The sequence below is a fragment of the Phocoena sinus genome, chromosome 18, assembly GCF_008692025.1.
Source record: "Phocoena sinus isolate mPhoSin1 chromosome 18, mPhoSin1.pri, whole genome shotgun sequence".
NCBI lineage: Eukaryota > Metazoa > Chordata > Mammalia > Artiodactyla > Phocoenidae > Phocoena > Phocoena sinus.
The window spans coordinates 71,294,366-71,322,246 of record NC_045780.1 but is presented as its reverse complement, the minus strand read 5'-3'; the positions used below and the strand labels follow the sequence as shown (position 1 = coordinate 71,322,246).

General features: G+C 39.9%; 1 protein-coding gene across 1 annotated transcript; it reads left to right on the top strand.

Annotated features, from left to right (window-relative positions):
• Positions 1-350: 350 nt before the first annotated feature.
• CCDC168 (coiled-coil domain containing 168) lies at positions 351-27,881 on the top strand. Its single transcript, XM_032610907.1, has 7 exons — positions 351-578; positions 701-734; positions 832-865; positions 7,892-12,224; positions 12,804-13,984; positions 16,448-27,181; positions 27,239-27,881. Exons 1-7 carry the CDS (start codon positions 351-353, stop codon positions 27,879-27,881), a joined length of 17,187 nt encoding a protein of 5,728 aa, XP_032466798.1.

Sequence of the window (27,881 nt, the reverse complement as noted above, 5' to 3'; positions counted from 1 at the left end):
TCTACCATAATCTAACTTGGGTTTTCAGCATCACAGTAGATTGTCGAAGAGGAACACGGCTGACAGACCCCTCTAACAAAAAGAAATATAAAATGAGGTGTTCTATTTTACTAAAAAATCAAGTTGATGTGAGCTCAGTTAAATACCCACTATGACACGTACCTCACTTTTCTTAGATCCAGAGCAATCACTGCTGCACTTGACAAGGCACTGGGCGGCACTGGACCTTTTTTTTCTGGCAGAGCATTGCATGTGGTTATGAGATGGGCATACCACCTTTTTGTGTTTTGGGGCATCCAGAATCGAGGACTTTGGAATGAAGACATCAGTCTATTTCACATAACATAAAAATGTCAAAGCAATTTTATTTCTTAAAAAAAGTGGGTGGGTTGGAAAATAATGCATTTTTGACATTATGGGACCTTCTAGAGTCCTGGACTTCTCAAGATAATTGGATGGCAATCTTATTTATAATATTTCTGGGAATTATCTTTGAGATCATACTCATAAAGATTTGTACAGCCTTTCAGAAGAAGCTTGCACTTCCTTCAGAAAAGGATAATACAGATGCCCACAAGGTAAGAACAAATGCTTGATTTCCTTTTCCCCGATTTTTCAAAGTAACACATAAGAATAACATAAAATTGTGGAAGTTTGATATTTGGATTACTCTAATATTTTATTGTCTCCCTTGAAACAGAAAGAAGACAGTTGCCTTAAAAGCATGAAATTTGGTAAGTATCCTACAATTTAATATTTTAACATAAAACTTGTTCAGCCTGAGCTGCTCCTTTTGGTGCTCTGACATTTTTTATTCCCATTTATCTCTAGGTAACTGGTCAATTCATTCATCTTCAGAAGAAAGGTAAGTGATGTATTTTGAAATTAGATGAAACAGGTTGGTTTTGTTCTACTCAAAATTACATCTGAATTACAGAAAAGGGTTTTCCCATTTGTATAGAGGATGACAGCTGTTCAACATCATAATTCAGTCGAACTCTGATTTTTTAAATGGTTGCTCTGTTCCAAGCTGTGTTAAATGGCTTTTTATGTACTATTGAAATTATCCTTTTAGGTAGGTAGACTCATTACCGTTTTTACAGATGAGGAAAATAAAGCTTAGAGAGGTTAAGTGGCTTGCTTCCTTACCCCATCCTCTCTCTCCAGTACACATGAAGAAGTAATAATCACCAGTTCTGAAAATTCAGTTGAAAAATATTCATTTAGCTCCTACTGTGAACCGAGCAGATCCTGAGCTAAGTGCTGCAAGAGTGACATGAAATGAGTTTATATCATCAGCATCCTAAGGATGCCTGAGTGCTAGAGATTAAATACAGACATCACTACTCTTGTTGCTATCAGTATCTTAATTGGTTTCATCAAAGTCCGTTCAGCAATCATTAGATATCCCTATACAATGGACATTGGGTTTTATACTGGGATACAATTAATAAGATGGTATCTGTTCTCCGGAAGCTTATACTCTTGTGGTGGAGACATAGATCTAGATACGATTGCTTGCAGTTCAGTAACACAGTGATAGGAGTACTATGAGAACATCTAGGAGGTACCTAAGCCAGCATAGGGGTGTTGGGCTGGCTTCATGAAGAAGGTTATACTGGAGCTGAATTTTAAAGGATAAGTGAAAATTAGTCAGAAAAAGACAGTGGGTTAGGAGGATAAGAAAGGCAATGATAAGCCATGAGCAGAGGCAAGGAAATAAGGAACAGGGTATGTGCAATAAGTTATGATGATTTCAGAGTTGCTAGAATGCTAAGGATGAGGCAGAGGGTAGTGGGAGATGAAGGTGAAAAAATATGCAGGAGTCAGATCATGGGGGACTTTCTATACCCTGTTAAGAAGCTTGGAGTTTATTCCTGATAGTGAGTAGCCCCTGAAGGCGGTTAAGCGTAGGAGCGACACAGTTTTGTGTTACAGCTAGATCACTCGTAGCTACCTGTGTGGAGTATGCATCTGAAAATTACTTTAATTTCTTTCAGTTGTCAGGTGTAAAGGGGCTTTATTCATTTAACCTGGTTGCTCTATTTTTATACTGAGTACCAGCAACTCTAGTTATAAAGTGGGTGTCCTGAGAAGCAGTAACAGTATCTGGAAGTACGGGGAGCTGGAATCCCAGTCGGGGTTGGCTGGGAACAGGAATGCCAGAGCAAACCAGGACACCTCAGAAGTGCATCCACCATAAACGACCATCCAGAAGTCAACTGGACAGACCAGGAGTTGGTGTTTGAGGCGTACAGCGCTTAGGTGTGCACTGAGATTGAAGATTCTCATGGAACTAAAAGCCAGAGGATTGACAGACAAGAGAGGAAGCCACAAGAGGAAGTGGGGGGAAAAGGACTTTTAGCACCAGGATCAAGATAATCTGAGAGTTTCCCCATCCCTCTGTGCCATTATTCCATTCCTTCTTAGGCGCAATTCAATACTTTTAATAGGCTTTAGGGAAAAGTAATTGAGAAGAAGAGATTGGGGGGATGGTGTTGAGGGAAAAGGGTTAGGAAAGAGATACCGCTTCCATGGTGGCAGTACTACATTGTAGTGAAAAAACACATTTTGAATTACAAAGGTCTAGGTGTATGTCATAGTTCTGCCTCTAAATGATGGCATGGCCTTGAGCAAATGACTTAAACTCACTCCTTTTCCTTACTTTCAAAATAGCAGTTAGAAGAATTACCTCTTAGGAATGTCATGAAGATTTGTTAAAATGATATGTGTAACAAAGCAAAAATATTTTACCTTGGCACCAGAATTCCTTTTTGGGGTAGAATTATATTTGGGAGAGCCTCTTAAATTATTTTGAGGTAAAAGGGCTTAAATATTGGTAGAACCTCAAGCATAAATATGATTAAAGTTGCACTGCATCAGAGACTTGAGTGGGTTTTGTCTTGCTTATGAGATGAGAGAAGAGAAAGGGGAGGGGTGGGCAGAGAGCAGGGAGGAGCGGGGGAAGCATGTGGGGCTCAGGACCGAATGGCACAAAGGACGTCAAAGGATGAGCCTACCACTCAGTATCCGGAGTCAGGGAGAGCCGTGCTGGCCAGGCAGAGTCTCGGTGAGCCATGCAAACTGCTGATCTTATATCCATTGAGTCTTGGGAAATGGTTTGTTTCAGGGTTGACCTCAGCCTTAGATGTGTGTTCCTGGGAAAGTCTGCCATCAGTTGCCTGAGTTTCAAAGATTAAAGCTGTCACTGGTTGGTTTCAGAAGTGTATTTCCTGAAGCGAGTTACCATTGATAGACAAAATTGTTCAAAAGCAGATTTGGTGTTTGTTACTATGACTAGGATTATGCTATGACTCTACGCCATTGATTGATTTAACTGATTTACAACCACTTCTAGTACTTACTTGTTGCCATGGCTATAGAGCTGTCAGTCTTTTCCTAGGAGTATGGGGAGTTCTTTTTAAATTTTCAAAGGCCAGTTGAGATTCCCTGGTGGGGAGAGGCCAAAGGACATTTAAAAAATACACAGACATACCTAACGGTTAAGTGGGAGTTGCTTGTATTGCTGTAGTTAACTCCCTTCTATATCTGCCTCTAGCTTTTCGTTAAAGTTAGCCACATGTAAGGGTGGTTTGTGTATGTGTATTTTTCCCCCTTCATTGAACCTGAAGAATGGGTTGGGTTGTATGTCTGGATCAGCTTGCTGTGGACAAGCGTTAGCCATCAGAAAGCTAGAGGTGAAAATGGGCACTCAGCAAATATTACTGAGGGCCTACAATGGGCTGCAGGCCCTTGAGATACAGCGGTGAACAAAACAGACATTGCTTCCCACCTTATGTTTTAGACAGAGGGGAGTCTGATAGTAAATGACAACATGATAAATAAATTATATGGGAGGTAGTGATAATTATATGTGATATGGTAAAACAAAAGATAGTGTAGGGTAAGAAGAATCAGGGTGCCAGAAGTAGGATAAGACAGGTAGGTGCAACATATGTGGTGGGATTTGACTAAAGCCTTGGAGGGATGGGGAGTTAACCAAACAGAAATGGTAGAAGAGTATTAGAGAGGTTAGAGAATAGGTGACCGGATCATGGTTGGACCCTGCAGGCCATCTTAAAGACAGTGGCTTTTACTCTGAGTGACAACAGAGGATCATTGTAGGGTTTTATGTGGGAGAATGATATGTTCTGTCTTATATTTTTAAAGGATTATTCTGCCTGCAGTGTTGAGAGTAGACTATACTGGGTCAAGGGTCTAAGCAGACAGCAGGTTTTTGCAAGTAATCCAAGTGGAGATAAAGGTAACTTAAACCAGGGTGGTAGCAGTGGAGGTGGTAAGAAGTGGTTAGGATATACTTCAAAAAGTAGAATCAGTGGAGTGTGTGGATGTGAGAGAAAGGAGTCAAAGATGACTCCAAGATTTTTACCTGAGCAAGCAGGAAAGGTGCAGTTGTCATCAACTGAGATGATGAAAGCTGTGGGTGGAGCAGGGTTTTTGTTTGTTTGTTTTTGTGGTATGTGGGCCTCTCACCATTGTGGCCTCTCCCGTTGCAGAGCACAGGCTCCAGACATGCAGGCTCAACGGCCATGGCTCACGGGCCTAGCCGCTCTGCGGCATATGGGATCTTCCCGGACCGGGGCACGAACCCGTGTCCCCTGAATCGGCAGGCGGACTCTCAACCACTGCACCACCAGGGAAGCCCTGGAGCAGGTTTTGATGGGGAGATGAGGAATTTTGTTTTGCAACTGTTGAGTCTTAGATTGATTGGGCATCCAATAGAGATAGTAAGTAGTCTGGGAGAGATGTCTGGTAGAGACAGTGAGTTTGGGGGTTCTTGGCACATAGGCCGAATTAAAAGCCACAGAGAGGGTGAGATTACAAAGGGACTGTGAGAAGATAAGAGGAGCAGGGGCTGAGCCCTGGGGCGCTTCAAAGAGGGCAGGAGGAAGAGGAGGAACCAGCAAAGAAGACTGACAAAGAGCTACCAGTGGGTTAGAAGGATACCCAGGAAAATATGTGGTCTGGACGCTCTCCAGAGCAGGAAAGACAAATAGTTATATAAGGTATACAAGTTAGGTATCAGACCAATATCCCTTATGAATATAGATGTAGAACCCTCAACAAAATACTAGCAAACCAAGTCTAGCAGCATATTAAAAGGATTATATACTCTGACCAAGTGGGATTATCCTCAAGAATGTAAGGTTGGTTCAACATACATCTAGCATTGTTTTATTATGTTTAAAATCATAATATTAAATTGTTGAAATATTGGTCTTGCATTTCAGCTTTTTTCTATATTTTCCCTGAAACGTGCAAAAAACTAACTCTGTATATGTCTCATATTTTCACTGTTCACTTTCCTAAGTGAATAATATGCCTGTCCTGAGGAAATTTTATCCTAATTATGTCTGGACACTGCTGTAACTTGTTAGGGTCACCTGGATTCCCTAGAATGCTTATGCATCCTGCCTGTATCAGTTAGAATATTTTAATTCTCAAGTAACAGAAAACCATGATTCAAACTGGCATACCAAGAAGAGAATTTATAATAATCATATAATAGGAAATCCTGAGGTAGGATTTGCTTCAAAATTGGTTGATTCAGTGCCTCAACAACTTCATTAAGGTCCTGTAACTCTCCCTCTGCCTTTCCTCATGTTGGTTTTACCTTAAGGTGAACAGAAAGATGGCCACAAGAGTTTCAAAATCAGACCAGCATTGTCCAGAGGAAATAAGAGGCCATTTTTTTCTCTGTCTTTCCTGGGAACAAGGCAACTTTTCCCAGAAGTTGTTAAAAATCTTTGTCTTATGCTGGGATTAGTTCATGCCCATTCCTAATCTAATTACCATGTTAGATTTGGCCTAATCATTTGGGGTAGAATGAATGTTGAAGAGTCCACATCCATGATCATTACTGCAACTCCCAATTTGGCTCTAGTAGTAAGGACAAACGGTGTTACCAAAGGTGACATGATACTAAAGATAATGGGTAGGTGTATTAGTCAGGGTTCTCCAGAGAAATAGAACCAATGGAAGACAGATTAGTAGATAGATAGATAGATAAATATAAAAGGAGATTTATAGGAATTGGGTCACATGGTTATGGAGGCTGAGAAGTCCCATGATGTGCCCTCTGAAAGCTGGAGAACCAAGAAAGCAAGTGATATAATTCAGTCCAAGGCAGAAGCCCTGCGGGGAGGGGGTGTGCAGCACTGGTGTAAGTCTCAGAGTCCAAAGGCCCAAGAACCAGGGGCTCTGATGTCTGAGGGCAGGATGGGTGAAGATGGATGTCCCGTCTCAAGAAGAGAGAGGGAGAGTTTGCTCTTCCTCCGTCTTTTTGTTCTATTCAGACCCTTAATGGATTGGATGATGCCCACCCAGTTGGTAAGGGCATATCTTCTTTACTCAGTCTACTGATTCAAATGCTCATCTCCTCCGGAAACATCCTCACAGACACTCAGAAAGAGTGTTTTACTGGCTTTCTGGGTATCCCTCAGCCCAGTCAAGTTGACACATAAAATTAATAACAAAGATGTGTATACAGCCTGTATATTAGATGTTAATAAATTCTCTTAACAGTTGAGAGAAGTTGAAGAAGTATTTAACATATTTTAAATATTCACCTAATAATTTTGTGTTCTCTATGAAAAAAGGCAATCAGTAGTTTAGCCTAAACTACTCCAAATTCTAATTAGCAGAATCCAAATCAATGAGATTTTCCTGTATAAAAAAGCATTTAGAGGGCTTCCCTGGTGGCACAGTGGTTGAGAGTCCGCCGGCCGATGCAGGGGACACGGGTTCGTGCCCCGGTCCGGGAAGATCCCACATGCCGTGGAGCGGCTGCGCCCGTGAGCCATGGCCGCTGAGCCTGCGCGTCCGGAGCCTGTGCTCCGCAACGGGAGAGGCCACAACGGTGAGAGGCCTGCATACCGCAAAAAAAAAAAAGAAGCATTTAGAAAAAATGATTTTTGTGATGGGGTATATTTTGATGATTTCATATATTATCTTCATTGTTTATGATGAAGCATTATTTAAAAATAGGGTCATTCTTCCAGTAAAGTACAAGATAATCTATGTTCCCTGAACAAACAGCTACCAGAATTTCTGACTTAGCTTATATGAGTTTCAGTTGATGACTTTAGGCTGCCTTACCATTAAACAAAACTTAAGGTGCATCAGAATCACCTGGAAAGCTTGTTAAAACTCAGATTTCTGGGCCCCATCCCCAGGTGTCTGATTCATTAGGTCTAGGGTGGGGCCTGAGATTTTGCATTTCTGATCATTTCCCAAGTGACCCTGATGCTGCTGGTCTGAGCATTGTTAGACCAAGCCTAATCATTTGAGGTAGAAAGGATATTGGAGAGTCCACATCCATGATCATTATTTCAACCCAAAAGTATGTTGAGAAGCACTACCTAAAATGTAGGCTTTTCTCTTGATCAAAAACAAACAGCTGTTAAAATAATCTGGACTTATTTATAGAAAGCTATAGTTTATGGTATTGGACATTCTTCTGTGGTACCTCTTAAAGTTCCATAAGGATATTTTTACTCTTGTCAAAACTTTCATACAGAGAACAGAAACAAACTGATATTCCTTTTAAAAGGATATAATCTTAACCTGCAACTTTGACTGTCAAAATAGACAGTCAAAAGTAGACTTTTGGACAGGTTTTTGAGGAAAAATCCCTCATTCTCCTAGATATGAAAATAATTTACTTCACTTTGTCAGTGGATTGATTTATTAAATGAATGACACTAGGTAATGAATAATTTTGTAATGTGGACAATGACTTTCCAATTTATTTCTATATTGAGCTATGTTTTTATATACTCTATTGGGTTTCCTTAAATCTAAAAGAGAGTTCCTGTAGGAAATAGGTCCTCAGTGACAACTGATTTACACACTCTTTTCTTATATTCAGAGTAGATGACTTCTCAGAAAGAACAATTACTTCATCACTTACATCTGAAGGAAATGAAGGTAACTCTGGAGACAGAGTTTCACTGCCAGGTGAACCAACATGGGCAAGTACCAGTGAAAGTAAATATCGCATACGTCACTTTAGTGAAATTCATGAGCCATCTTCAGATGGTACTAGCTCATCTTTGTCACTGTTTCATTCAGAAGTACAGGAAATTCTTCCAAGGTGCAGAGGGTGTCCTGAAAACGAGCATGAAACAATACAGTTTTCATCTAAGAAATTATCTTCCATAATGAAAGCCAACGAAAATAAAAATTTGATGTTTTCTTCTGACGTTAACTTTTCAAGAATTTCTAGAATCATTATAGAAAGTGAAGATCTAGATGTGGCACCACGCCCTCCTGCCCATTTATTTCTTTCTAGAGACCAAGTCAGACTTCTGGAAGAAAATGTGAGAAATAAAATTCCTTTAACATCCAAAGCTACTTTAGAGAGTAAAACTACCTATCTGTACTCAAGGTCTCAAGAGCCCTTGATTCAGAATCAACATTCTGTTAGAATGGACATTTCTGCCAAAGCACAAGATTCTTTTCGGGGACAAAGTTCTCTTCCGAATCAAGATTTTTCTGAAGCCCGGTTTACTAGTCAAGCCCAACAACTTGTTAACAACCAGGAATCAATCAATAGCCAGCCTGATATCAAGGCCAGATACGTTGCTCTGCCTCAAGATTTGATGAGGAAACCACTTACCAGCAGCACACAAGACTCCTTCCAGACCCAACATAGGGACAGGAGCCAACATTTGGTCCAAGTCCCACATTCTGTTGAGACTCAAGATTCAATCAAGGACCTAGAGTCTGATACAAAACACTCAGAAGAGGCCCAATATTCTGTTTGGTTTGAAGATTCAAACAAGATTCAATATTCAATCCCAGGGCAAAATAATGTTTTTAATAATGCCAGACATCTAGTTTTAACTCTAAGCCCAAATTCAGTTGCTAAAGTGATGCCACAACTAAAGAGTGTAAAGACAAAGGGCCAGAAACAAATTGCTAGCTCAAAATTAAACCAGTATCCTGCATATGGCTCAGTGCCTCTTTCACCTACCATGACCAGGCAGAAAAACAGAAGAAAAACATTACACAGTAAAAGTAAATTTAGTCTCAAAGTTCCACCTCAAAAGTCAAAGAAAACACCAACTTCACCGGTATTTCAAATCACAGTATGTCACACTTCAGAATGTAGCAAGTTAAGACACAGGTATAAAACTAAGAAGAAAGAGTTACATCAAAGAAAAGGTATATCAGGTATAGCGTTGTGTCATACTTATGCTTTCACGCTTGTTCCTCCTTATATTAGGAAGTATTCCAGGAAAAGACTAGTGAAATTTATGCCAGGTTTAACAGGATGTAGACATTTTCTGCTGAAGCAAAATAAGTCACTGTATGCAGAGAAAGTCAACTATGTGGGGCCTGTTGAGAAAAGAGGAACCTCAGGGAGTCCTAAAAATGAAAAGCATCATGGCAGAGACAAAGAACTAAAAAACATTTCACCAAAAATTCCACCTCAGCTAGAAGAGTCTTTCATGGTCAATACTTATAAACAAAAAGCACCTTGTTCTTCATTAATAGAAACAAACTGGAAGAATAAAGAGTCTCTTAAAGACCCAATTTTACAAGCAAAGGAAATCGATATTGCAGAGTTTTGTGCCCCAAATAGTGAAAAAACATCTGACCTGCATATTGCAAAGCATGAGACACCTTTAGAAGAAGCTGTATCAGCACCTTTGCAGAAATTTGATTCCTCTCCCAAAATGGAGTCAGACAGGAGAAAGAAAACATGGGAGGACCTAAAAAGTACAGAGAATTCACATCTTCTACTTACAAATGGAGAGAAGTTACCAACTAGTACATCAGAAATGCAAAGGTGCTTTCCAAAGGGAAATACCCACGAAAAAGAAGATTTTCCTGAAATTGTTCTGGAGTCTTCAGATGTCAACTTGCTCGTTTCACTAGGAACCAAAAAGCATAAAAGCAGTGAACAATCAGCAGGTGTAGAAATTCAAGAGAGTCCAGAAGGTGTAATTGAGAAGGAAAAGAAACCATTAATAGTTAATGTTACAGAAGATGGTGACCTAAGTGAAAGTGAGGAACTTGAATGCAACACTAGAAGCAGCATAAAAAATAGGCAAGATGAAAGAATATCTGATGCATTTCACGATGCCACTCACACTGCCCTTTCTGAACCACCTCATATGGAAACGCAGAGTGGATTAAAAACCAAGAGAGATACATCAAGAATAGGGCTTAGTCATTCAGCGGTAAAGCAAGACGAATTACCAGATGACAAGAAAACATGGAGTGCAGAATACATTGAGAAGAGATGTATATTTAAAAAACCACAAGAACATGACAGAGAGGAAGAACAACAGGCTCTACAAGAAGCAGATCCACAGCTAACACCAGGTTTCAGGTTCAGTCTACAACTAAAGCAGAAGCCCAAGTACGTCAAATTTGAAACAGGACATAGCTGTTCAGAAAGTAGAACAACTCAAAATGAAGAGCTAGAGGTACAACCACACACTCTTTCTACAGAAACAATTGTGGGGACTGGTCCATGCCCCACAATGGATCCATTTCAAGTTGAGAAGGTGAAGCAAAGCACAGACAGACCTACAGGCAGGGAAACTGCAGATCCAGTGCATCCTCTTACAGTGTCAGAGAGCTTGCCAGTTTTAACTGAAACAACGGAACATGGTGTCGCATTGTGTGGAAGCCCCGGAAAGCCCCTGGATGATCAAATTGCAGAAGAAAAGGAAGACTTAAAAAGAGTTTTACCTGAAGTTGCCCTGGGGTCTTTCCACAGGCGTATGCTTCCTTTATCAAGTGTGAAAAGGCGGAGAATCAGAAAAAAATTACCAGAAACCAAAAATGTACTCTGTTTCAACCATGTAATTATGAAAGTAAAGACACCACCAATACATCATAGAAGAAGATTGAGAGGTGATTTCAAAATCCTGATTAAACAAATACTGCAAGATAAAACTGTGGCAGATATGCTTCTGAATGTTATTGACCCTCACGTGTCTATTTTGCCTCATATTAGAACACACAGCAGATTAAATGCAGAGAATCACAGTCATACCAAGCTAAAACAACAGGTATCAGAAGTTGAAAGAGAAGAAAAGTGTTCAGATACCATTACTAAAGGAAGTGACTCTGGAGACACACCAGAAGCAGCTAAATTGCAAGATGAAGTGAGTGGGGACAAAGAAGCTTCACCAGAACCAGTGCTGAAGGATTGCTGGAACCTCAGATTGGACGCATATCCAGAGAAAGAGCTTAAAATGAAGAAAGAAATGCAACAACCAATCACATTTGCAGAAATCATGATGGAGTCTGTTTACTCAGCCATAACAGATCCATTTCATGCTGAGAATATGAAGAAAAGCCTGACCACACAAACAGATTTAAGATGCACTGCGCATTCTGAGATGCCTCCTCCAGCATCAGAAAAATCACTCATTGGAGACCCTTTAACAACAAGAGAAAGTGATGTCCCAGATTATGGAAGTGATACAAGGGAAATGGTTTATTCTTTTGCAGAAACAAAGGCAGAGTTACCCAAAGATTTACCAGCAATTTTCCCAGAGACTTTTATTTGCCACATGCCTGTTTTATCTCATTCTAAAGTGAAGAAAAATAGAGTAAGAATCTCACACTTAGAAAGTAGAGTGAAGTCCAAGTCTGTACACATGAAGGCATTGAAGCCATCAATTTCACAAATACGTAATATCACAGGTCATAGAGAGAAACTGGAATCTGACTTTAAGGCCAAGTTTGAAAAGATCAACCAAGCTAATGGGCTGGTTTATGAATTTCTAAACACCCTTTACTCTCCTGTGTACAGCAGGTTACAAGAAGAGACAAACAGCTTCTGCCATGCTCAGGTAAAGCTCCAGGGACTAGCAGGTGAGGGGAGACCACAGTATGTTGATTTCTTTGATAAGAGTAGTGCATTCTATGACAGAGAAGAAAAATTACAAGATGGAGAGGAAGAGGAGCAAAAAACATTGCTAGTAACTGCTCCGCAGCATACCCAGTACCTCTGGATCAATAGGTATCAAGGGAAAGAGACCCACCTTGCCAAACCAGACCCAGCACTGGACCGTTTAACACAGGAACAAGATATACAGCACCGAACATGCTTTACACAAACTGCTTTGCAGACTGGCCTCCAGATGGGTCCTCGAGAAGCTAAGGAACTCCAGAAGATCAACAAACCAGAAGATGACATAACAGCCCCTACAGGTCTGGAGATTCCAGCTCCTGAGGCAGGGAACTCATCACTTGATAAACTTTTGAACACTACAACAGAGTGTGGCCTACCATCTGGTGGAAACCTTAAAAGGGAACTAGATTCTTATTTTGTGGGGAAAAATTCAGAGTTACCAGAAAATTTGCAAGTGACCTTCCCACAGTTTTCTGATTCGGTTGACCCCTTTGTTTCTAAATCTAAAAGGAAGCAAAACATATTAAAATTAGCAAGGAAGCAAAAAACAGTGAGTTGTAGGTATAGAACTATGAGAGAACAAAAGCGATCAATTTTGCATATGCTTAATGGCAGGCAGAGCAAGGCACTGCAATGCAATTTAAAAACAAAGATGAAGAATCCACAACAAAATAAAAATATAGCAGATGAATTTTTGGATATCATTCACTTCAAGGTGCCTACTTTGCCCAACATCAAAATGAGTATTGGATTAAATGTGGAGACAGATATGCAAACGGTAACAAGACTTAGTCATATGCAGCTAGTGCAAGGGAAATCGCCAAATGGAAGAAAAATATGTTGCCCAGATTCTATCAATATGAGTAGTTTACCTAACAGTGTGAAAGATGGGGCAGAGAAGGCAAGGGAACAAGATTTACCAGCTCCAGAGACTTGCCAAGGCCTCATATTCAATATATATCAGAAGAAGGATCATGACCTTGTCAAATCAGATGAGGAACTGAAACAACCAGGAAGTATAAATATTCAGGTACAACCACAAACACATTTTGCACAGATTATTTTAAGCTCTGCTTCATGCCCTACATTGGATCAGTTTCAACTTAGAAAGCTAGAGAGCTATGCTAGGTTTTCACCTCCAATGTCAGGAGAAGCAAAGATTGATGAACAAATATTTTCTGAAAGAGAATGTGGTGTTCCATCTGATGCAAACCATCAAAAGGAACAAGCTGATGGTATTGAAAAGAAAGAGACAGTGACTTTAGATTTCTGCCTGTCTTCTTTATCTATATCCAAAAGCAAGAGAAATTTCAAACAGTATTCAGACATGAAAACCTTAATGAAGCCCAAATGTGGAATTTTAAAAGCAAAGAAACCATCAATTTCAAACATGCTCAATATCAAGGCTGGTGCTAGCCCAAATCATAGAAAAGAATTGGGATATAACTTAACAACCAAAATGAAAGAGGTGGGTCAAGGTGAAAAAATGGCAGACGCCAGGTACTCCCTCACGTCTATTATACCTGCTGTTAATAGGTATAGCAAGAGAGAAAGGGAAAAAAACATGTTAGGGGAAAAAAGACTCAGTTATAAACAAGTAAAGCGAGAGATATCACCACATGAAGGTAATATTACTCCAGGTGACACCAAAGAAACCAGTCTTCAAGATGAAGAGGAAGAAGAAGGTGAACAGGAGATGTTGTTAAAGATAATTCCACAGCATGGCCAGCATTTCATCTTCTGTTCAGGCCAGAGGAAGGAGCTTGACCTTCACAAATGGGGAAACAAAGGACATGGGAAAATTCTGTTTGTTACAGAACAAGACGTCCCACGACAAACACACCTTCCAGATCCAACCCAGGCAGAGGAGCCAAAGAGAAGCCAGCAGACACTAAATGGCACGGTGTGGTCAGCAAGTTCAACCCTTCCCTTTCTAAAGTCAAAGGAATCACTAATTGGTCAAGTTTTAATTGATACAATGAAATGTGATGTCCCAAGTAATGGGAGATGTACGGGGGACCTGTACGATCATGGTAAAGAGGAAAAGGCAGAGTTTAAAGAATATGTACAAGCAACTGTCCTGGGGTCTTTGGATGCCTCCCCACCTGATCTATTTGAATCTAAGAGGCAGAGAAAGACACTTACAAGTAGAGCCTTAAAAAGTAAAATGAGTCCCAAATGTGTTATTATGAAGACAAGGAAGGCACCAATTTCACAGATATTTAATATCCCTGGGAATGGTTATTTAAAAGCCCTACATCCAAAAACCCTGAAATCACAGATTGTTGACTTTTTAATTCAGATAAAATACTCTGGGGTACTGGAAGATCTTACTGCAGAGAGAAAGGAAGGAGTAGCCCGAGAATTACCAGCAGCAATTCCGCAGGTTTTGGATTTATCCACACTTGCTTTACTTGTGTCAAAAAGAAACAACTCAAAACTTATACACAAGAGAAATAAAATGAGTCCCAAATGTGTAACTTTGAAAGCAAAGAAGACACTGATTTCAAAGACATTTAGCATCACAAAATGTGGTGCACCAAGCCATGGTAGGCAGTTTGAATGCAACTACAAAACCATGAGGAAACAAGGTCAGTCTGTGGCAGCTGTCATCCTGAATGCCTTTTCCTCTCCTGTGGAGGTTTCACTGGACATGAAAGTGCATGACAGAAGCAAAGTAGAGACGGACATGCCGTGGAAGATGAGGTTCAGTCATGAGCTGCAACACCAAGGGCAGTGGCCAGATGGAGAAAGAGCCTCGTGTCCCTATTCCAGGGGCGAGAAGGGCAGGGCCTCAGATGTCAGGAAGGAAGTCAAAGACCTCAGTGGAGAAGCAGCGCCATGGAATTCCCAGCACCTCACTTTCCATGCTCCTAACATGAAGGAACCTCGCTTTGTGAAATCAGATCTAAAATGTAAGTATTCGGCAAGGGAAAAAATCCCAGAATCGCTTACCATAGCTCAGGAGCTGCAGCAACACACACTTTTCACACAAAGTGTATTGCATCTTGTGTCTTGCTCTATTTTGAATTCACTTCCATTTGAGAAGCTACCAAAAAGAACAAAAACACAGAGTCCAAAGATTTTATCTCCAATGACAGGGAAATCACTTAATGAATCTTTAACTGTTAAAGCACCGACTGATATCCTATCTGAAAGAGGCCCTACAAAGGAACTTGCTGGTTCTATTCCAGAGGAAAAAATAGGGTTACCAAAGGATTTACGAGTGAGAACCCTGCAGTCTTTTGGTATCTACATGCCAGCGTCACCTAAAATTAAAGGGTTGAGAAATGCAGCACTAATCCCTAAGTCTAGAACTGGGAAAGCCCAGATGGCATTGATTTTAAAGACAACTAATATCACTAGGTCTGGTGCCCCCAGCCATGGAAAGGAACAGGTCTACACCTTGGATGACACGGCCAAAGAAATACCTCAAAGTATGTCAAATATATTTATGAATACCTTTTTTTCACCTACACCTGTTTCACCTGCCATCAAAACACACAAAAAACTGAAAGCAAAGAAAGGCCCATTAAGAAAAAAAGTCAATATTATACAGTTAAAACAAGAGGAAGGGAAAAGAGTGTGTAAATATACCTCTAATAAATGGAGCACCTCAAGCAGCACATCAGAATCAAGATGGCAAAATGAAAAAGAAAAAATGGGCAAGGAAATTTTATTCAAAGCAGGTCTACAATTCCTGAATAGGACCGGAAGTAGAAAAGATCAAAATATGCTTATTACAGAGCAAGAAGCATGGCAACAAGCACTAGTTTTGGAAAATATGTTGGAGTCTATTTGTTCTCCTCTGATAATTCCATTTCAAACTGAAGAGCTGAAAAAGAATATCCTACCACAAACAGACATACTGCATAGAATAAGTGAAAAGAGTTCACGTCTAAAAAGAGGGAAAGCAATGTTTGATGGTCTTTTAATTGATGAGGCAGTGTATAGGACTACATCTGATCAGAGCTCCACAAAGAAGCTGGATGTTCCCAGTGCAGCTTCCCAACAACTTGAAGAAGAAGAGGAAGACATAAAAACTCAAAAAATAACAAAATACACAGTTGATCAAAATATCCCACCTCCCAAGTCAGGGATCTCAGTGCTTGGAGATCCATATAATGAAAGCTCTAGAAGGAAAGTGGGTGGTCGTATTGCCAAGAAACATAAAGAGTTGCCAAGAGATTTACTAACAATATCCATGATGTCTGTTTTACCTGACTCTAAAAGGCAGAAAAAGGCATTACAATTTCCAGGAAGGAAAGATCTTATGGGTCCCAAATGTATAACAATGAAGGCAAAGAAGCCTCTTTTTTCACAGGTGCTTAATATCACTGAGGATGGTCATCCGTACTGTAGAAAGGAACAGGAAGGCCATTTAAAGTCTATGATAAAGGACATGCAACCAAATAGAAGTATAGGTGATGCGTTTTTATCTCCCACACCTGTTTCAACTGATAACAAAATAGATTTTGAAATTGATAGCACACCAAAAACAGGGACGGATCGACCAAGAGTGAAAATACACAACCATACCTATCCAGAGCTAGAGAAATCACCAAGTGATGGGGAAGCATGGGAGGCCAATTTGACTGATACACAAAGCAGATCCAGCAACACAGGTAAAATGAATGTGCCACATAAAAAGGAAGAGGAAAATATCCCAGAAATGTTAGCAGAAGCAGTTCTGCACTATAGTCAACACTTCCATTTCAGTTCCCATCATATGAAAAATCTTGGCCCTTGCAAACCAAAATCTAAACTGAATCGTTCAGAAGGCAGGAGGACTTGGAATTTGTCTTGTGCCATGCAAAATATGAGGCAAGAAGAACACGTTAGAGAAACTATTTTAGAGGCTGTTTCTAGAAACGTGATGAATTTTATTCGAGTACAAACATTGAAGAAAAGTCTTCGTACTCAAGAGGGAATACAATATATGGTAGGTCTAAAGACCCCATTTCCAAAAGCTAGAAAGTCAGAGACTGGTTCCATACAATGTGATGGTCTCTGGGATGGAAATCCGAGGAGGATATGGGATCGTCCTATTTCTAAGAAAAAGACATGGAATCAAAGTGACTTAGTAAGAACTGTCATAAAGCCTTTAGATTTCTCCAGCCTTGATTCGTCTGAACCCAGAAGCCAGAGTTACACATTAGAGGTTGCAGACAAGAAAAATACAGTGAGTCCCAAGCAGGTAATTCTGGAGGCAGAGAAACCATCAATTTTACAGGTGCTTAATAGCACAAGGTGTCTTACAGGAATCCATAGAAAAAAACTCCACAAAGTTAAGTACAAGGTAAGAGAGAGGCAATGGAATGAAAGTGTGAGAGAGACATTACTCCTCACCACTGAGGGAGCTAAGATTCCAACGCCCAAGTTAGTGATTGATCAACTCTCATTCGATACAGCAGCGAGGGACACTCTGTATAATGACAGAACACGTCACAAAAATCTGGGTGGTCTTATCACAGAGAAAAGGGCAGAGTCGGAGGAAAACTTAGCCACAGCTCTCTTGGGCCCTTTAGATTTGTTCACGCCTGTTTTATCTGACTCTGAAAGCCAGATAAACACACTACAAGAGAAAATCATACTGAATCCCAGATGTTTAGCTCTGAAGAAAAAGGAGCCACTCATTTCACAGATACTTAAAGTCAATAGGCAGTTTGCCACAAAGCAGAGGAAAAAACTTAGATCCAATTTAAAAACCAAAATGAAAGAGATTTGGCAAGGTAAAAATGTGGCTGTTATATTTACAAATGCCATTTACTTCACATTGGATACCTCTGACATTAAAAGGCAAAGCAGATTCAAAACAGAGATAGACAGAGTATCAAGGTTTAGTCCTGTACAACCAACACACATGGAGTTGCCAGTTGAAAGCCGAGTGATTTTACAATCAGTTAATGCCACAGGTCATGCTGCTTTAAGCATTAATAAGGAACAGGAACTGGAACAGGAGGTGGGCATAGAGAGAGAGAAAACTGTGTTAAATGCAGACCTAAAATCTACAGATGCTTCTACGTCTATTCCACCGCACATAAAAATGGAGCAGTCACCTAGTACCTGGGGTAACTATGAAGAATCTTCTGAAAAGAGAAATGCCCTGAACAAAGCAAAAGTTACAGAGGAAGAAGAGTATGAACAACAGGTTTTGTTTGGAGCACCTCCACAAAATACCCAGCCATTTGAGTTTCTACAAACGAGACAGCAAGAACCATGTGTCTCAGGAACCATCCAGAATTCTGCTTATGCTTACAATCCTAAATATCCTAAAATCATAAAACATAAAGGTAATGCAAAAGCAGCAGATGTGACAAACACTACGCATACTGAACAGGTAAAATCGAAGGCAAAGAAACCACTTGTTTCCCTGATGTATAACACAACAGGGTATGGAACCCAGAGCAACAAAAAGGAAACAAAGTGTAACATCAAGAAACAGAAGCCGGGGTTCCAGCAAGGTAACGCTGAGGTAGAGTTCGTTCTGAAAACTATCTGTGACTCTGGGTCTATTCCACCTCAACTTCAAGTGCTGATGGAAGCAGAAAGGGAAAAAGGCAAGGCACAAAGGCTGATACACATTCCTCCAGAGCCAAAGCTGGAGAAAGCACTAAACAGAAGACAAATAGCATTTTCACAGTCCATTGCTAAGAGTGCTAAATCAAGAAATATTAAAACACTGAAACAGTATATTAGAGAGCAAGAAGAAAAGTACCAAATTGCTTCACCAGACGTTCTCCCACAATGTAAATACCGATTCATGATGAGCCAGCCACTGAAGAAAGAGCCTGACGATGTCAAATTCACAGTAGATTTGAAAAGAGAAGTATATCCTGATCGACATTCACAAAAGAGGGAAACCAACTGCACTACGTTTGACATCTCAAGAATTAGATTACACACAAAACACAAATTCCTTATCACACCAGGAGTAAAGGAGGGATATGGAGACATGACCCAACATCCATTTCCAACTCCACAGTGGAGAGAAGTATCCAAGAAAATGGACATTTCCTTAAGTTCAAAAGGAAAGAATATGTTTCTTCCAGAGTTGGATGCTTCTCAACAGAAGACTTGCAAGGAGCAGAAACTGCTGAAACAAGGAAGTATTTCAAGGACACACCTGGAGCATACTTTGTATCCCATTATGGAAACTCGTCATTTGGAAAATACAGTAAAGGTCTCTGAGGAAGGTACATATATTGACAGAAAAAATATTTCACATCTATTGGGCAGAGAAGGATTAAGAGAAACTGATACCTTACAAGGTTCAAAAGGACAGACGTTTCTTTGTACAAATGTAGAGGCCCAGCGATATATGTCTGCAGTGCAGAAAGGAGAAGTGAAACCAGATCACGCTCCTGAACAGATTCTGGATTCGTTATCTTGCCCCAGTGAGGAGCCTCTTCATGTAAAAGGGGCAAGAAATGCAACAGGGAAAGAAAATGTTAACATCCCTATCGTTTCAAATGTAAATTCATGGAGAAAAGAGAAACCAAAGTTAATGGCTATTCTGTCAAAATCAAATGGACAGAAAATAAAGTTTTCCAAAAAACGGAGGGCAAAGCAACAAGATAGTTCTAACCAGAAAGAAGAAAATCTTCTGGAATCAGTTTCCTCTTGCATAGTGCATCAACTCCATATTGGAAAGCGAAAGAAAAAAGTCTCAGCCAAAGGAATCAGTCCAACAGTTTTGAGCCCAGTGGTAGAGAAAGCATCAAACAAAGCAGATATTCCAGTGGATCAACCTCCATGCTCAGAAGGAATTAATTTGCATATTGGAGAAAGAAAAGAACATCAACAAGAAAATATATACAAGGCTCTTGCAATATCTGTTTCTCATTCTTTGATGAATATACTTCAGATTAAATTGCTAAGGGTAACGAAAGCATTAAAGGAAGTCAATAGTCCAATGTACCACACTTCAAATACAGAAGGAATTGGCTTGCCTATTGCAGGAAGAGAAGAGCAACCAGAATGTATACAACATATTTGTCCAAATCTTGCTTCTGACTCTTGGAGAGATATATTTCAAAGTAAGATGCTGTGTGAAAAGAAGGCATCAGAAGAAGTAGTTAGCACAGTGGATTACACTCCAAGTGCAGAAGGAATTGGTTCGCTTATTACAGGAAAGGGAGACCAGCAAGAGAAATGTACTTATGAGGCTCTTCAAAAGTCTGCATCTCACCCCCAAGCAGGTCTACGTCAGACTGATACCCCAGTGCAAGAAGTAAAACTAGGTGGCACAAATAGGATGAACTGTGAACATTCACCTCCACAGGCTAAGGAAGCATTAAAAGGAATGGGTGTTATTGTTGGATATATTCAAAAAAGTGAAGAAAGACAAAACTTACCCAGTATAGAACAAAGCCAGCAGCACTCGCTGACTCCCTCTGAGAATCTTGTGGAGCATACGTCTTACCTTCAAAATGATCCCTGGCTGCTGCCACATTTAACACCTCTGACAAAGGAAGTAGGTAGTGTGTCAAGCAGGATAAAAGGATTAGATTTGATTTCTAAAGATCAACTAAATACCGGATGTGAGTATGGCCTGGAATGGACTGTACCCTCAATTCCTCCGAGGCAAACAACAAAACAAAATACAAGGCTGCCTTTAGAATCATTCACTAAAACTGTAAAATATCAGAATGTCTCATTGCCGAAAGGAGAGAAATCACTGGATGGGGCGCAGGTAATTGATTCAATATCAAATGTTAGCTCCCCCAAGCTAAGAGTTAGAAAGAATGTGCAATTACATAAAGCGTATCAAAAAAAGGTGCAAAAAGAGGTATGTTTACCTGGATTATTTTCACATTCTCTTTCTATCCATATGCCTCTTTTGCCTGAAAATAAAAGACAGAAGAATGACTTAAAGCAAGGAGTTAAGAAAGGCATAGTACACCCCCAAAGAACTTTGGAGAAATTGGTATTTTCAAATATATTTAATACCACTGATGGTGGTAGCCCAGGCAATAGAACAGAACTGCAGTGGAGCATAAAAGAGAAAATGGTAAATATAAAACATAGAAAGGTCAAACCCGATTTGATTTTGACAAGTATATATGACTTCATCCCTTCTTTACCTTACCTCAAATTGAATAAAAAGACAATTGATGAGATTATCTCAAATAATGTAAAAAGAATAAAACAACCTGTATCACAGAAAAAGGAGAAGGAAAGAAGAAAAGTCAATATGAAAGGAATAATGGATCCCAACGTTATCTTGAAAGCAAAGAAATCATCACTGTCACGTATACTCAATGAAAAGGAATTGCCAGGGCTGTCGAACATTATAAAACAAGAGAGCAATGTGCAGATAGGTAAAGGTAAATCAGGTGTGAAACTGACAAACCTGTTTACTTCCTTACCATCTCTATCACATCCTAATTTGAATTCAAGAACAAAAGGAGGAAGAGATAAATCAGGAACACCATGGAACTGCCTTCCACCACTAAACCTCCAGGCATCATCAAATATCAGGAAAACATCATTTGCAGAGTCAATTAATAGAGACAGTTTAAGCAACATGATAGAATCAAAACAACGTTTGCCCCAGAAAATGAAGGAAGATGAAGACAATATAGTATACATGAAAGATATAAGGGGCTGCAAATGTGCCCCTTTTAAAAGAAAGAAAAAACTTTTTACACATACACTGCATGGAAACGAACCACAGTGGAACAATAAAGAACAAGAGAAAATGATGCAGGAAGATAAGAGTGATCTAGTTGTAGTTCAGAATAATCCCTGTGTTTCCATTCTGTCTTCACCTCACCTGGAATGGGGTCCTGCAGTGAAAGAAGAGGCATACATGCGAGGAGTGTCAGGGTCCTGCCTTCCACCATTTACCCTCCAGGGGTTGTCAGATGCAGTGATGATATGTGGGGAGCCAACTGATGATATTTTAAGCAGCACAGAAAGATCAAAATGTATGTCACAGGAGAATGAAGATAAAGTGGAAATGGCTTTGGAAGAGATAAGGCATCCCAAAAGAATAGCTTTGGAGGTGAACCAGTCTCCAATTGCACGGGAATTACAGTTGAACATCAAAGAACAAAAGAAAAAGATACAAAGAATTCAGGGTGAACCAAGTGTGATTTTGACATGTACTTCCATACCTGCTACTTCTTTTAAATTGGATACAAGAAAAAAAGAGGAAGACTACAGAGCTGAAGTAACAAGGTACTCTCTTCCAGAACCATCACAGCAGAAATCATCAGATGTAGTGAAAAAAGAAAATAAAGAGTTCATCAAGGGTGATATCACAAGTGATGTACAAGCAGCAAACGAATATATGCCCCAGAAAGGAGAGGATAGAGGAAAAGTAGTAAATATGAAATATATAATGTACTCCAAAGAGACAACTTCCAAGGCAAAGGTATTAGCACTTCCACATGTACCCAATACCCCTGGCAGGTGTAGCCCCCAAATTAGAGAAGTACAGACAAACAGAAGAGAAGACTTGGGACATGTACAGGAAAGAAGAAGTGAACTACATGATGTTCTGACAGAACCTTGTCTACTTCAATTTACATTAAGCAGAGTTACAGAAGGCAAGAAAGAGAAGCAAAGAGTAATAAAACCCGGTATTCCATTCTCATGGCACAGGGAATCATCAAATGCAGAGAAATTAAAATACACACTGTCACCTGTGAATGATATCTCAAGTGATTTGAAAAGAACAAAATACATGACACAGAAAGAGGAGGGTAAAGCAAATATTTTTGTGAGAAACCTGATGCATCCCAAGTGCTTAGCTTTGAAGGCAAAGAAATCACCCCTTTTCCATATACTCAAAGCAAAGAAACTGCAAGTGAACATCAAAGAGCAAGTGAAAAGGGGGCAGGAAGGTAGAAGGGACACAGTCGTGCTTCTGAGCAAAATTTGTCCTTTTGTCACTTCTTCAGTTCATCTTAAATTTGACACAACAACAGAAGAAGAAGGTGGTCCAGGAATCATAAGGAATTATGTGCCACCCCCTGAGCTCCAAGATTCATTGCCTTCAGTGCAGATAGCACCTCCAAAGTCAACTGATAGCCACAGAAAGAAAGGAAAACAACATCCACCACCGAAAGAAAAGGACAGAGTACAAACAGCAGCCATGAGCGGCTCAGTGCACGCCAGTGGCACAGATTTCAAGGCAAAGACATCATCCCCTCATCACGTGTTCAGTGTTGCTGGGCACGGTGCTCTGAGTAGGAGAAAGGAGCCATGGCCGAGCATTGAGGAGAGAGTAGAACAGGGGCAGGGAAGAACAGAAGACCTTGATGTGGCTCCAACAAAAACTCCTCCTTCCTCGCCTTCTCCATCTCACCATAGATTGGATGCAGGAACCAAAGGAGACGAAGACTTGCCTGCAGTTGCAGGATTCTCTCTTTCACCATTTCAGCTCCCTGAGTCATCAGGTGCAGGGAAAATCAGATATGCAGATTCCAGTCAAGGTATTAGCTCATGTAATGGAATAATAAAAACTAATGGACATATGCCATATAGAGAGACAAAGGTCAGAGTAAAAACAAAAGACAAGAAAGATAGACTATACCCCAAAATAATAACTTTGGAAGCCCATACATCCCCACTTACACATCTACTCAGTAGAAACAGACTACCTTTGAATGTCAAAGGGCAAGGGAAGGAAGTGCAGGACAGCAAAGGTGAGCCAGAAATGGTTCTGAGGGAAACTCGTGCCTCCTTACTTTCTCCATCTTACCTGAAATGGGACACTAGCAGGAATGAAAAGGAACACACAGAAAGAATAATACAATCCTGTTTTTCACCACTGAAGATTTATGATCCATTCAATCCAAGCAAAAAAGCAGATGCTAAGTCATTTGACGGTTATTTGTTAAAAGACAAAGATAGACTCAAAACAGTTATTGAAGACAAAGTGCTCCCAAGTGAAAAAGCAGATACTAGGTCATGTGATGGTTATATGTTAAAAGAGGAAGTTAGACTCAAAACACTTTCACATACACGTGAATTACCACTTTCACATATATGTGATACCAAAGAATTGAAGTGGAAAATTAAAGAGCAAAAGAGAAAGGTACAGAGAGAGGACAGTGAACTAGTCACAAAACTGAAAAACATTTATCCTCCTTTACTGGCTCTACCATATCTTAAATCTGATACAACAGAAGGAGAGGGGATAAGAATTACAAAATTGCCTCTCCCACAAGCACAGTCCAAGGAATCATCAGAATATGCTGAGACCAATGAGGGACAACTTTCAAAATATGTAAAAAAATTAAAAGAACACATGCTACACAAAGAAGAGAAGGAGAGAGAGAAATATGTGGATATGAACAGTAGAGTGGACCACAATAATACGGATTTGGAAGCAAAGAAATCACCTATTTTACTTACATACAATCTAAGTGACCTTCAGTGGAAAACTAAAGGGCAAGAAGGGAAGGTTCGGGAAGGTAAACGGGAGCCGGGTGATGCAACACTGACTGAGACTTGCACTTCTAAATCTTCTCTTCACCTTGACAAAAACACCAGCATCAGAGAAGAGGGCATGCCAATGTTATCAAGACCCTCTTTTCCCCCAGTAAACTTCCAGAAATCATCAGGTTCTGAGGAAGTGATACATGCAGAGCCAATGGCTAGTGATACTGTCATCAGTCCCCCAAAAGAAAAACAACATTTGCCCCAGAACAGGGAAGAGGATGGTGTAGAAAGAGGAAACCTCAAGTCCCTCAAACATCATGAAAAGGAGATGCAGGAAAGTAAAGATGGACCAGGTATGGTTCTGACCAAATCTACTTCATCACCATCTCTCCCTGCCCTCAAATTGGATAAAGTACAAGTCAATAATGAAATGCTAGCACTTAAAAGGTCTGTTTTGCTCAGAATATCAAATGCAGGGCAAATAGTACATACATATTCAATTAGTGGTGATACCACGAAAGATGTTCAAAACGAGGAACAACCTATGCCTGAGAAAGAAGAGAGGGAAAGAGAAAAAATGGTAGATAGGAGAGGTGTGATGCACACCAAAGATATAACTTTGAAGTCCAAGAAGTCACCTTCTTCATATATGCTCCACAGAACAGAATTACATCTGAACACTGGGGGGATAGAGCAAAAGAAACAGGAAAGTCAAGGTAAACCACCCAGTACGGTGGTAAGAAACATTTATGTTTCCAAACCTCCAACTAAGCTGGAATTGGATAAAGGTACACAAGTAGATGAAGGAAGGCTTGGAATTAAAAAACCCTCTCTACTTCCAAGAATGCTTTCAGCATTATCAGATGCAAAGAAGAGACCAGATACAAAGGGATTTGGTAGTGATGTAATAAAAAGAAAACAACATATGTCAGAGAAAGAAAAAAAGTATGATGTGAAAAAAGTAGATATGAGGCTCAGGACACATCACAAAGAGGCAACGATTTCACCAATACCACATGTCCTTAGTACAAAGGAATTTGTGTTGAATGTTATTAAAGGGCCAGGGGAAAAAGTGCACAAAGGTAAAGATGAACCATGTATGGTTCTGACAAGAACTTTTCTTTCCATCCCATCAGCACCTCTTTATCTAGAGTCAGGGAGCAAAATAGACAAAGACGCACCAGGAATCATGGGATCCTCTCGTCCACAGCAGAATCTCCAGGAGTCATCAGATACCCAGAAAACAGCAATTAGAGAGTCAGCTGCTGGTAAGAGTGAAATTGTTAAAAATGCAGAACACCCGGTGCCAGAAGAAGCCATGCAACAGTGGACCTCAAACTTCATGATCAGTGTACAGCAAAGGAAAGAGCCTCCACGAGTCAAATCTGAAGGATTTGATGATTGGAAGTCACCACCTTTGGCAGGGGGTCCAGATGCAACATACATGACAATACATCCCAAATTGCAGCCAAAACCTATTTTAGAAAATTTTACTTGCAAAGAAAAAATCAAGCCCACTAATCATTTAGAGTCAAAAGCACCTGAAATAAAACTGAATTTGATACCAGAGGTGGTAAAACAATCCTTCCAAAAGTTCAACTTTTATCAAAAACTGGCTATTTCAAAACATAACAGTTGGAAGCTCTATCCAAGACATAAAAAAATGTTCTTTTTGTCTCTGGGAGGGATTGATACCATAGAACTTAACCTAAAGCACAAATACCAAAAAGACTCACCTCCTGTCAGCTGCATGAAGTCACTGATTGTTAATGTTTCAAGGGGCAATGAAAAGATCATTACAAAGTTAAAAAGTATAAATGAGCTAGATAGTGGAACATCTCCTTTGACTTCTGCTAGAGAGATGACATTGCCTCATATTCTCCAAAACTATTCAGTAGGAGAAAAAAACAAACTTCTCATACACTTTTCTATGAAAACACTGGAGATTCAAATGAAAGCCTTTCCCAGAATTGTAAGAGAATCTTACACAATGGCCAGGGCTCAGGATGGAAGGAAGCCTTTATCTAAATGTATTCATTCTGGTGTCAAAGTACCAAAACGAAAAAACAGAGTTTTGTCACTTTTTGAGGAAAAATCTCTTCATCAAGTAGATCTTGATTTACAATACAAATACCTTCGTTTTCTCCTGGGCTCTCCAGTCAAAAGTATGTTCCCTAAGCCAAATGCACTTCCCAAACATATTCTTAAATTACAGACAGTTGCAATACGTAAAAAAGTAGACAATAGTGGAGAAAGTGGTGGTCTTTCCAATGGTACAAGACCGTTAGAAGAACATATCTCTTTCAAAAAGCAAAGTTTCCATGAAAACTCATCATTAGTCAGAAATTTCTTGGAGCCCACTCAGGTGTGTGCCTCTGACCCTGATCAACACAACACAGTGCAGAAGGATACCATGGCTCTTTCAAAGTTAAAATCTCATGTGACTCCAGAAAAAGATAAACGATGTCATGTATGGTTTCAAGAAACAAATACATGTGAATCTGTTGATTTAAAGACTCAGGAAAAGACTCAGGATTTAGTTGATTCCCATTCAATTCAGAATTTTGAAGATTTTATTGATAGTCAGACAAATATTGAGAGTTCAGATAACTTGGAGGAATGCTCAGTTCTTGATGTACACGAGAGTGAAGAATGTATATTTTCAGATGCCAACCCTTATTTAAATTGGAAATCACAGAATATTCTGTTTGAATTACAGAAAGACACGCCTATGGAAAATCTCTACAAGAAGAAAAAAATCAAAACTGATTTGAAACCACTTTACAGTGAAGATTCAGGTTCCCATCATATTAGAGGCTGTCAAAAACATTCCTCATTTGTGACACCAACTTCTTACGAATCCCACAAAAGCAGGAAACATAGGTCATCCTCCGAAATGACACCACCTACTTATGAATCTCACAAAAGCAGGAAACATAGGTCATCTTCCAAAATGCGACCTCCTGACTTGTGGTGTCACAGTTCCTTAAATACTGTAGAGGTTTTGTCTGTATCATCTTCCATTCCGTTCAGCGAAGAGAAGCTTTCGCAGACTGCAAGGAGTGGAAAATGTTATTCTTTAGTCCCCTTAATGGAATCAGATATTGAATTACATCTTGCAAAAAGCCAAGGCAAACCTCACAGGCATTTGGAAAGCAAAGAACGAAAGAAGGCCAAATTGTATTTATCTAGAAAGAACAACACTCCTTGGGAATGTGATGACAGTTATACACAGCGTAAAGAGAAACGCACAAGAAAGGAGAAAGTACGGGATTATGAGTCAGAAAGGTCAGATTATTTCCCAGGCAAACATAAGTCAGCATCAAAACCTCCTCAAGAGGATATCAGCTTCCATTCTGAAAGAGAACAAAACCAGCCATTTTTTTATGCCTGTATACCATCAGACTCGCCGGAGATTATACCCCAAACCGTTCGCTGGACTATTCCCCGCAACATTTTAAGGAAGAAGAACTTCAGAAGTCCCCTGGTGGCCAAGATTTCAAGTTCTTGCAACATATGGAGTTCATCCAAAAAGCTGCTGGGGTCGCTGTTAGGGTCCTTCAGCCTCGTTCGTCAAAAATGA

Coding starts and splice junctions, on each gene's coding strand:
- CCDC168 (XM_032610907.1), top strand. CDS start 351: ATGTCAAAGCAATTTTATTTCTTAAAAAAAGTGGGTGGGTTGGAAAAT. Junction 579..700: donor ATAATACAGATGCCCACAAG/GTAAGAACAAAT, acceptor CCCTTGAAACAG/AAAGAAGACAGTTGCCTTAA. Junction 13,985..16,447: donor TATGTACAAGCAACTGTCCT/GGGGTCTTTGGA, acceptor CCATACCTATCC/AGAGCTAGAGAAATCACCAA.